This window comes from Vulpes vulpes, chromosome 2, assembly GCF_048418805.1.
Source record: "Vulpes vulpes isolate BD-2025 chromosome 2, VulVul3, whole genome shotgun sequence".
NCBI classification, from domain to species: Eukaryota; Metazoa; Chordata; class Mammalia; order Carnivora; family Canidae; genus Vulpes; species Vulpes vulpes.
In genome coordinates this window covers 80,407,702-80,419,868 of record NC_132781.1, presented here as the reverse complement: position 1 = coordinate 80,419,868, position 12,167 = coordinate 80,407,702, and the positions used below count along the sequence as shown (strand labels likewise).

At 49.7% G+C, this 12,167-nt stretch overlaps 1 protein-coding gene across 2 annotated transcripts in view; it reads right to left on the bottom strand.

Annotated features, from left to right (window-relative positions):
* Positions 1-12,167, bottom strand: part of TXK (TXK tyrosine kinase) — a 64,756-nt gene extending 52,589 nt beyond the window's left edge. Inside the window, exon 1 of one of the 2 annotated variants that reach the window (XM_072749048.1) lies at positions 12,042-12,167. In XM_072749048.1, coding sequence (XP_072605149.1) covers positions 12,042-12,129 — 88 coding nt within the window. In that variant the 5' untranslated portion in view covers positions 12,130-12,167. The remainder of the gene's footprint in view (positions 1-12,041) is intronic. The other variant, XM_026016541.2, reaches the window with a different exon arrangement.

Here is a 12,167-nt window from a genome sequence, read left to right as displayed (position 1 = left end):
GATAATGGGGACGGTTGCATAATAATTCAAACGTACTTAATGCCACTGGACTGTACACTTACAAATAGTTAAAATAGTAAATTTTGTGTTATGTATATTTCACCATGGTTTAAATCTCTCTCTCTCTCTCTCTCTCTCTCTCTCTCTCTCTCTCTTTCACACACACACACACACACACACACACACACACTGAATTTTACTGCTTCTCCCAACCTTCTATTCCTACTATGGTCTAAGCCATCATTCATCTGGATGATACCAAGAGCCTCCTGACTTCTTCCTGCTTCTGACCTAAACTCTCTATGGTTTCTTCACAGCATAGCAGTCAAAGTAATTAATTTAAAATCTAAGCCGGATAGTGTTGCTCCCTGTCTCCAAATTCCACAGTGATGCCTCATTTCACTGACAGTTACAGCCGAATTTCTCATACTAGCCGATAAAACCATCTGTGATCTGGCCTCTGGTTGCCTCTCATTTCTGTCCAATATGCCCTTGCTCACGTCACCCAGCCACACTGCCCTCCTCGCTGCTTCTGAGGCACGCCAGGCCTGCTGTCCCCACATTCTTTGCTTTTGACCACTCTCCCTTCCAGGCATCAACCTTCTTTTTTTAAGATATTTTTTAAATTGAAGTATAGGTGACATAAAATATTGTATTAGTTTCAGGTGTGCACCACACCGATTCAACAATAACATACATTATGTAATGTTCACCACAGTAAGTGTAGTCACCATCCGTCGCTATACAGAGTCACTACAATATTATTGACTATATTCCCTATGCTGTACTTTTCATCCTTGTGACTTATAACAGAAGGTTTGTACCTCTTAACCCCTTTCACCTATTTTGCCTATGCCCCCATCTCCCTCTCTTTCTGGCAACTACTAGTTTGTTCTCTGTATTTATGAGTCTTGCTGTTTTTGTTTGTTCATTTGTTATGTTTTTTAGATTCTACATGTACGTGAAATCACATGGTATTTGTCTTTTCTGTCTTGTTTCACTTAGCATAATACTCTCTAGGTCCCCTCATGTTGTCATGTTGCCATGAACAGCAAGATTGCATTCTTTCTCATGGCTGAGTCATATCCCATTATATATATTTACTACATCTGCTCTATCCAATCACCCATCAATGGACACTTGGGCTGCTTCCATATCTTGGCTGTTATAAATGATTTTGCAATAAACATAGGGATGCGTATATCTTTTCAAATCAGTGGCTGTTTTCTTCAGGTAAATATCCAGAAGTGGAATTCCTGGATCATATGGTATCAGGAAAGGACCAAAAAAAGGAAATCACTGGGACTACATCAAACTAAAGAGCTTCTACACACCAAAGGAAACCATCAACAAAATAAAAAGGCAGCCTACCGAATGGGAGAAGATATTTGTAAATGATTCATTGGATAAGGCGTTAATACCCAAAATATATAAAGAACTCATATAACTCAAATCAAAAAACCCTCACATAATCCGATTTAAAAATTGGCAGAGGATCTGAATAGGTATTTTTCCAGAGACCCATGAAAGGATTCTCTCAACATCACTAACCCCAGGGAAGTGCAGATCAACACTACAATGAGATGTCATGTCACACCTGTCAGAAGGGCTATTATCAGAAAGACAAGAAATAATAAGTGTTATTGAAGATGTGGAGAAAAGGGAACCCCGGGCATCATCGGTGGGAAAGTGAATCGGTGCAGCTATCGTGGAAAACAGTATGGAGGCTCCCCAAAAATTAAAAATAGAAATACCATCCAACTTTCTTAACTCTCTCCACTCCTTCAAGCCTTTGCTGGAATCCTACCTTCTCAATGAAGAGTAAGTACCCTGACTGATTATGGCTGCCACCTGCACTCCCTGACTTGGCCATTCCTTACTTGGCTCTACTTTTTCTTTTCTTTCTTTCTTCTTTCTCTTTCTTTCTTTCATGGCATTTCTTACCTTTCAACATACTATGCAATTTATTTATTTATTTATTTATTTATTTATTTATTTATTTACTTACTTACTTACTTACTTATTTATTATTTTACTATCTGTCTCCTCTATTGGAATGTAAATGGGGATCTTTGTCTATTTTGTTCAATTATGTCTCAGGAGGCTAGAACAGTTGACATATATATCCAGCAAATATTTGTAGAGTAAATGGATACATTTAAAAATTCATTTGAAGGAGCATCAAATTACACACCTTTTCAGAGCCACCACCCATCTTGATTCAGTCCCAATGGGAAAATGAAAACTGTATTTGAGGACAGAATAAGCAGGTACAATAGGAAGTAGTGAACAGTTAAGAGGGGTGATGTAGGATTAGATCATGAAAGTCCTTGAAATAAGGGAGGATAAGACCCCAGGTGCCCTGAGTAGGAAGTCTTTTTAGATACTGAAGATGAGAACAATTGAGCCACGGGCCAGAGCAGAATAAACTCTGTACTCCATCTATAAACCTTTGTAAGATGGTCCAGCAAGGCGAGCGATGACCATCTATGGCCTCATGCTCTAATATAAACTAAAACCATTTAGTATTGTCAAGGCCAGGAAGGGTCTATAAAGGTCACTTTACTCCTTGAATAGTCACTAGCATGCTATAGTATTCTCTTTATTTGTCCAAATGCTTGAAATATCTCAAAACTAAAATTCATAGATTAAAAAAATTATAGAAAATCAGATAGGTCTGTGGTTCAATAGTCAAGTGCCTATTTCAGGACTGAGAACTTTTTACATGTACGATTTTTAATGATAGTTGAAAAAGTCTTATTTCTCTAATTCAGCCACTGACTCACCATTTGCACAACCTGAATTCTCATCCTCCCCACGAGCTCCAATAAGAAATCTATCCTCCCCACTCCCCATGCCCCCGTCTCTCTTCTCTGCACTGGGAGCTGCTCTCCTGCCACAGCCCCTCATCTCCTGAAGATCCCCTCTCAGATGTTGAGCCGGTCACTGTCCACAGTGGTGCTAAAACCACCAGAAACGCTGATAAATGAGGGTGTCAGCAGCCCCACATCACCTGACCTCACTTATTCCCAGCCACAGCTTCTGAACCAGTGCCATTTCAAGGGACACTGATAAAGCAGCCAAGTCCACGGGGGCTGGTGGGGCTGTGGTAGGAGTGACGGGCTCTAGGACTGGTATTGGGCCTGTGTTTGACAGCCTCACATTGGTCATGCCAAGAACCCTCTCTGGAGCAACAACTCTTCTACCCCATTCTGGGCTCTGTCCTCTTGGCTGTCATGGGGCTCCTTTGCTTGATGGTGGCCTTTCTCATCCTCTTTGCCATGTGACAGAGCCATCTCCACCTCCCCATAGGTCTTTTTCCTGTGTCTCATCTACCCTATATATCCCATTTCCTATACCTCCCCAGGCAGGCTGGGGAAAGTGGTTGGCTCAGGGTTTGACAGAGAGAAGGCAAATAAATACTGTATTAATAGGGAAAGAGAAAGAAAGAAAAAGAAAGAAAGAAGAAAGAAAGAAAGAAAGAAAGAAAGAAAGAAAGAAAGAAAGAAAGAAGAAACTAAGAAATAAGGAAAGAAAGAAAACTACGCTATTGATTCTCCTTTCTAATCTTCCCAAGTCTGAGTATGATTCCACCACAGAAATCTTGAATTATTCCTAGCCCCATCCCTTATATCCAATCTGCCACAAATCTCTTCAAATTGTTTGGTTGTTTACTTCTTCCCTTGTAAGCCCTCATCGGCCCACACCTGCATTTCTGTGAAAACTCACTTAATCCTCATTTAACCCTGTGAAGTAGGTGCCACTTAACAGATGAAGAATCTGAACCACAGAGGGGATCCTCCCTGCCGAGAGCCAAAGCACTTTCACATTGACAGCCAGGATGGGACCCAGGCAGCCTGACTCCAGAGACTCTGCTCTCAACCTCTGGGCACCGTGTTCGCTCCATGACTGAATGAATGAAAGTCCCTGCCTCTGAGCCCTGCTCTTGAGTGTTCTCTCCTTCACTCCACCCTCTGAGTTCATTTCCCTAAAACTCTGTCTCAGCCAACTGCTCTCCATCCGCAGTTCCTAAAAAGACTCTCAACTACACATGGCATCAAGATTACACCTTCCTCTATGTCCCTCCCTTATGTCCATTGCCTGCCATGACCTGGCCAACTTCCGTCCTACTCTCCATGTTCACTGTTCCTCTTGCACCAGCTTCCTCCACTTGCTCTGTTCTCACAAACATCTTGAATAGTTGTGCCTCCAGCCTGAAAAGGACTTCCACTGCAATGCACTCCCATCTCACGGCCCTCTGGGCTCCCAGAGCACAAGCAATCGGTCCTGCCCTGTGGCTCATAATTGGGCGCCATGTTAGATGGCCATTTAAATGACCATCTTTGTGTAGGCTCCATCTCTCATTGGGTTTCTCAACCACACCACAATTGACATTTTAGATTGGATGGTTCTTGGGGGGTTGGGGGATGCTGTTAGTTGTAGGATGTTTAGCAGCACCTCTATGCACTAGGTGTCAACAGCAACCCCTCTCACCCTTTTCACACCCACCCACCCCCCTTCTCAGTTGTGAAAACCCAAAAAACTCCTAGGCATTGTCAAATGTCCTCCTGGGGCGAGGGAGGTAGCAAAATCCTTTGATTCTGAGAACCACTGAGCTACACTGTAAGCAATTTGATTTCAGTGCTTCCCCAGAGCGTCCAGCATTGGTGCCTGGCCACACAGCAAGAACTCAAAGAACAGGCCTCACCAATACCTACACCACCACATGACACCTCTACTTTTCAGTAGCTCCTTCTACCACAGGACATCTCATGGCTCGATGCCGGCCACAGAACAAGCTAGGTTGACCACAACCTTTTGACTAAGTAGAACAGCAAAGTTGAAGAAAACAACTTCCGGAGCTTTGGCTAGTACTTGTAGGTCGTAAGTCCGATGTGCTGCCCCAGAAACATTAAATTAAAGAAGTAACTTAACCAAAATCAAGCACCCATCCCTGAGATGAGAAATGAAAGAGTGAAAACCTCTCTGGTGTTCGACTGTTTTTTCCATATTAGGACAGCGCATGGGGTGGAGTGGGTTTTAGGGTCAGACCTCCCTGCAGTCAAATCATGGCTCCATTCTTTTTGTGGCCACAGTATGATACCTGGGCCATCGCTCAGCAGCCTTATCTGAAAAATATAGGGATGAGACCTATCTCCTAGGAAAGGCAGTTCCCCAACACAGCCCTTACTGTAAGCGGGCGCCCTACTAAGATCTCACCATACTAACTCAGGCCCTGAGCTGAAGGCAGACGCTCAACCACTCAGCTACCCAGGTGCCCAGAAACGTATTCTTGGTAAGGTAAAAATGACGTCATAAACAGATATAATAGTAAACAGGTTGTACTACCTTGTGCTTCTTTTAAAGGCATTTTCGTGTCTGTAAGCACAGCACCTGTGTTAGGGGGAACGGAGAGGTTCATTTGCAAGGGATTGGTCCACATGACTGTGGGGACTGGCAAGTGCAAAATGCAACGGGGTGGGCCGGCAGGCTGGAGACTCTGCGAAGAACTGGGTTTGGGGCTAAAAAGGCACCGCTGCCAGAGTTCCTTCTGCTTAGGTGAGGTCAGGCTTTGTTCTTCTGATGAGATAAAGCCCACCCACACTGTGGAGAGGAATCTGTTTTACTCAAAGATCACCGGTTTAAACCTCAACTTAACTCATCCCCCAAACATCTTCACAGAAGCTTCCAGAATAATGTTGACCCACCATCGGGGCCACATGACTCAGACAAGTTGACCCATAAAATTCCCTGTCTTGATACTTTGCATTTAAATACACAGAACCTTCCAGGAGGAACTGCGGGTGTCAGTCCACGGGTAGGAAAGCTACCTGGGGACTAGGATAAGGCCTTCCCCTACTCCCTGGAAGGACTGCATGCCCACAGGGTGGATTATGAACCCCACAACATCCCCAGGGTTACTTGTGCTCTCTTCTGCAGTCTGCGATTTTCAAAAATACTTCATTTTCCAGATTCAGTGGTGAAGACAGTTCCCTTCAACTAACGGTGCAGACCCTCTGCCGCCACTGATTTAAGTATGAGAAGGTTCTTCTTCTCCCCTCGGAGACCAAGAGCCGCTGTGGCGGGAAGGCCAGCCCTGCCTGGTTCTGCTCCAGCCTCCTGCCCAGCTCAGCTGCTGTCCAAGACACAATTGTTGAGCAAATGAAAAAACAAATCGTGACCCCTGAGAGGCTCCCCAGTGGCCCCTCATTTGGCACAACTTTCCAAGCCCCTAGGCGTCTTTACTTATAGATTGAAATACCGATGCCCTCCAAAGCAGGCATCCACCGTAGGAGACTCGCCAGCGTCTTCAGTTTGCAACAGCACACAGGTCTTGAGGTCTGTGAACACGCGGGGCCCCCTCGGCCCCCCTGATGACAGAAACCCTGGTGAGCGGGCCGCCTGCAGGGAGAGAACCCCTCGGTGCCCTTGGAAGACGCCCAGGTTAGGCGGGAGCTCCTGATATCCCAGGCCTCTGCGAGACTAAGATGCCCCAGGGACAGGCTGAGGCCGAGGATTACCTCCCTCGGGAGGCAGCGTTGCCGCCTCTCTCCATCTGCGCGGACCTTTCTCACCTGCTCCGTATTCCCCAGCAGGTAGCTCTAATTGCACATCAGTATGGCCAAGGCAGGAAAAGGGCACCGCATCCCGGCCTAATCCCTGTGACCTTTCTGGACGCTGGCTCTGCTTCTCGCGCCCCTGCAAGGTGCGTCTCCCCATCTCCCCTGGGGGCTGGGGGGAGGGGGGGTGGGAGGTTTAGGCTGTAGGGGAACGGGCCTCCAGCAGGGGGCAGTGGAAGGGAGCAGCTGAGAGCAGCTCCACCTGTCAGGACAGCTCCCAGGGAGGACGCCTGTCCCTGCCTGGCACCAGCACCTGTCCTGCCCACCAGAACCTGTTGGGCACCAGCACCTGTCGGGCACCCGCACCTGTCCTGCGCACCAGAACCTGTCCTGTGCACCAGCACCTGTGCTGCTCATCAGTACCTGTCCTGCGCACCAGCACCTGTCCTGCTTACCAGCACCTGTCGAGCACCAGCAACTCTTCTGCCCACCAGAACCTGTCCTGCTCACCAGCACCTATTTGCAACCAGTACCTGTCGGGCACCAACACCTGTCCTGCACACTAGCGCCTGTCGGGCACCAGCACCTGTCCAGCACACCAGCACCTGTTGGGCACCAGCACCTGTCCTGTGCCCCAGCACCTGTCGGGCACCAGCACCTGTTGTGCACCAGCACCTGTCCTGCGCCCCAGCACCTGTCCTGCGCCCCAGCACCTGTCGGGCACCAGCACCTGTTGTGCACCAGCACCTGTCCTGTGCCCCAACACCTGTCGGGCACCAGCAACTGTTGTGCACCAGCACCTGTCCTGTGCCCCAGCACCTGTCGGGCACCAGCACCCGCTGGAGGAAAGCTGTGGCCCCACCGTCTGTGAAGCAGCGCCGGCGCCTTCTCTCCGTTTCTAAGGCTTGAGGTTTACAGCAGCATCGCCGCGCCCTCGTCCCCCGGCCTCTCTGACGTCACTGTTGCGTTTTGAGCCAGAGCCTCAAGTGAAATTCAGTCCCCCCGAGTTTGGTCATAACCGGCAGGTGGCTGCCGACCTTTATTCGAGAACGTGACTGAGTGGCTGGGCTTCAAGAGCTGCCTGGAACCAGGGACCAGGCTGGCGGCCCGACGCACACGGCCGGCCGCGGTGTTCAGGCAGGAAAGCTGGCGCCCGCGGCCCTCCGCTCGGCCGGGGAGAGGGAGCGTGTGGCTGTGGGCGCGCACGGGGGCCTCCACCCGCCCTTCAGGACATGCGCCGCCGTTTCCAGAAGGAGAAGGCCACTCCGGATGATCACAAATCCCCACCAGGAGATCTGTTTCTTAAGGGCCTTTTAAAGCCAGACACATTGTGGGGCTTTTGGGGGGCCCCGCGGTTGAGTGTCTACCTTGGGCCCAGGGCGTGACCCCGGGGTCCCAGGATCAAGTCCCACGTCGGGCTGCTGCATGGAGCCTGCATCTCCGCCTCTCTCTGTGTGTCTCTCATGAATAAATACATTTAAAAAATAAATTATTATATCAGACACATTTGAATTGACCGAAGTGACGTCATCTGGGAGGTGTGACACCAGCTAGCTTTTCCTTAGCGTGAAGTTCCACCTCTGATCAGTTACCAGAAAAGGTTTTCCAGATGCCAAACCAAGAACCCACGCCAATGAGGGAGGGGGGGAGGGAAGGAAGGAAAAGACGGAGAAAGGACAAACGGACGGGCAGGGGGGAGGGAGGGAAGAAGTAATACACCAAGGATTTCATAGAGATGATTATTCGATTTAGAAAGCGATCCTTTATCCCGGGTGTACACTTTATATACCTGAGGTGTCGGATTATCCCTGTTTTGTGCATACACTTCCTCTTGATATTATTTTTTTAAGGTTTTGTTTATTTATTCATGAGACACAGAGAGAGAGAGAGGCAGAGACGGGCAGAGAGAGAAGCAGGCTCCATACAGGGAGCCCGATGCAGGACTTGATCCTGGGACCCCGGGGTCACCACCTGGGCCCAAGGCAGGCGCCCAACCGCAGAGCCCCCAGGTGCCCCTCTTCTTGATATTAAAAAGACGCCCCTTCTAGGGCAAATCCTCTAAGAACACTCCAGTGTGTTGCTTTTGGACATTAAATTGTCCCTGCTCCTAAGAAATGAGGGTCACCAGAGAGGTCAGCGCTTTTGAATGTATTGACAAAACAATCTAACAACCCTACATGAACCCCCAAACCAGTGGTTTGACATCACCTCGGCCTGACCTTGGAGGAGGACAAGTAACCACTCGAGGGGGTTCGTCGGTCACTAACAGTTAGTGGGTTCGGAGCTCACGGGACCCGAAACTGGTCAATCTGGTGGAAGACAGAAGGGACCCTCGGCCCGGCCGGGGGAGGAGGTGCTGGCACGGGTGAGGCCTGAGGAGCCGGTGGAGGCCTGAGACGCTGGGTGGGAGCCGGGGCGGGAGTGACGGAGGCCGTGAGGGAAGGCAGCGCCCCCGAAGGCCGCCCGGCTGCCCCCCAGCCCGGCCTCCCAACGTCCTCTGTGCAGGAACAGGGAGTCCCCCCGAGCGGGCTGACGCCAGGCCGGCCCTCGTGCACAGGGCCCCTCCGGCCCCCACATCCCAGAGCACTTTCGGGAAGACTCACGTCTGCGACCTCCAAACTCAGGGCGAGCTCACAAATCCCGAGCCAGCTTGGGGGCGCCGTGTTGAGCCCCCAGGCCCCAGACGACGCGGGGACCTGAGAGAGGCCGTGAGGGGCGGCGACGCCCTTGGCACCTGGACCCACTCTCGGCAGGTGCGGGGCAGGAGCGCGATGACCTACAAGCCCAGAGGCACCTGGGGAGTGTCCGTGACGAACATGAAGCAGCAGTGAAGGGCGGGAGGTTCCTGAAGGCCGGTGCGTCAGGCCCATCCACGTCCTCGCTCGCGGGCCGCGTGGCCCCAAGGCCCGGAGCTGCCAGCCGAGCCGCGGCCCTGCTCCCCCTGCTCTCTCCTCTTGAGATCGGGGTTCAGCTCAGGGACTTGAGGGCAGCAGCGCTGGGGCCTTCTCGGGGGAGGCCAGGCAGCTGCCCCCCGCCCCCGGCCTTCATGCTAATAAGAAGGTAACGACAGAAGACGGCGGCTTATAGGGTTGGTGTGGAAATCGCATGCAACGAGGAAGGAGAGAGGGCTTTAAAAATAGGGGCCCTACATGGGGCACCCGGGGGGCTCAGCGGTTGAGCATCTGCCTTCGGCCCAGGGCATGACCCCGGGGTCCCAGGATCGTGTCCCACACGTTGGGCTCCCTGCATGGGGCCTGCTTCTCCCTCTGCCTGTGTCTCTGCCTCTCTCATGAATAAATAAGTACAATCTTAAAAAAAAAAAGGGTCCCTAGAAAGGCAATCAGGGATGCTTATCTCACCCCCAGATGGAACCATGGAGGGGAGTCTGGAAACCGGCATTTTATCGGGATGCGTGCACCCTCCAGGCACGCTCAGACTTAAGAATCACTGACACACATCGTTATCTTTTTTTTTTTCCTCTTCTACTTCATAAACAGGGAAGAAAAGATAGGCAAGGAAATTAGGTGAAAATGAGGTGGAGGGGAAGGAAGCCGTGAGTCTTCGAAGCCCCAGTTCTTCTCCCTGGGCTTGGTCTTCCAGATAACTGTGCTGGGCGGGGTCTGTCCTCAGGGCCCACCGTCGGGGGGGTAGAAACCTTGACCGTACCCCACTATGCTTCCCCAACTGAACTTCTCTGACGCAGGCCCCCGAGGGCTCGCTCGGGCTCTCCCACCACTCAGGAGGGCAGCATCTCACCTTGCCCACCGTCTCCTCCCACCTACTGCAGCCTGTCAGGCTCCTGGGGTCCTCTTTTTTTTTTTTTTTTTTTTAGGGCCGCTCTTAAAACAGCAAACACGTTTGCCAAATGACCCTGGCCTGGCAAACACACACAAACATTTGCTGATTAGCAGTAATACACCTGGAAGCATCTCTTGGCTTCCCCTTATCAACGGGAAACACTTAGGGTCTTGACCCAGAAGCAAGTAGGGCCATGTCTCTGTGTGGTTCACGGCAGGAATGCAAAAACGATTCTCACATCGAACAACTTACCAGAAGCTGGAAGGAATGGTGAACATTCATCAAACCATGCCCTTCCAGGCCAGCCAGAATGATCCTCAAAACTGTCCCACCAATAGGCAGGCTCCTATTTAATCCCCTGGGCCAAGCAATCCTGTCCCAACCCTCACCATCATTTATTTTATGTATAACCAAATCTTTCCTGTTAAAATTTACAGCCTTTTCTCTAGTTCTGACCTAAGGGAAATGAGGAACAGATTCTCACATAACTTTTAATAAAAAGGTTATTAAGTCACTGCTCACCTTTGTTCTACCATTGGAGGCGGTAGGGACACAAACTGTCGCTTCTTAGCTCCGTTTGCTTGGCTCTGGTTCACCGTATTTCTTTTCCTTTTTTCTTTTTTTTTTTTAAGATTTCATTTATTCATGACAGAGAGAGAGAGAGAGAGGCAGAGACACAGGCAGAGGGAGAAGCAGGCTGTGTGGGGAGCCCGATGCAGGACTCGATTCTGGGACTCTGGGATCACGCCCTGGGCTGAAGGCAGATGCTCAACCGCTGGGCCACCCAGATGTCCCAGGTCACCGCATTTCTGATAACAGGCAGCCCCATTTTGTCTTTGAGTGGATCAAAACTGTAAGTTATACTCAGGTCAGCACAGCTGCAAGAGCCTGCTTTATTTTTTTTTATAAATTCTACCAACAAGTGTTGAGTCCCCTGAGGTGATGTGGCTTAAACAGATGACATTTAAAAAAACTGCCATCAGTTTCTCCTTTTGCCTCTTTAAAGATCAGAAATGTAAAAATTTTGCGAGCTGGTCCCCTGATTGCTTTTATCTGGTATGGCCGAGCTTCGTTAAAACTGGGTGTTATAGTCGTTCAGAGCTAAAAGCAAAGACAGTATTTTCCTTCCTTAATTTTGTTAAAGGAATTTTGCACCTTAAGGCCCTCATACAGAAGTAAATTAATAAGCATTTTCAAAATTGCACATGGAACTGAACAGTCTTCCAAAGCAACTCCAAAATTACGCTCAGGAAGGATGCATCATTTTTTTAGCTCCTGTTTATGGTACCTTGTTGGGAGGTGGGCAGAAAGAGGGCACCACTTTACAGATAAGGACTCGATAGAAGAAGTTGCCAAAGGTTGACCCAGCAAGGCTGCTGCGAATCCAGAAACTAAAACTTGGTCTCCCAGCCCTCAGCTCCTGAGTTCTTTATGCACAATATCCCTCTAAACACCAGCACTTTTCAAACTGCAGGTCCACGGAGAGATTTAAGGACACGGTTTTGTCTCCCTTTGCATTCTCAACACTGAACACTAAAACTGCCTCGCTGCGATGGTCATCTCGAACACAGAACCCTGTCATTGCATCTGGGAAAATTATCCACAAGGCTCCACAAGCCTCAGCTCAAGAGTAACACCCCCAGAACCAGCCCTGAAGGTGCAGGACAAAGTCATCTTACTTACAGGTGGAAAGAATCATGGCTGGGCTTCTGCAGGGAGCAGACCAAACAGCCTTCAGTTCTCGAGCGGCGCTCCAGTCACAAAAACACATCTTTTAACTGAAATCATAGCTCGCCCGAGATGTTTCTC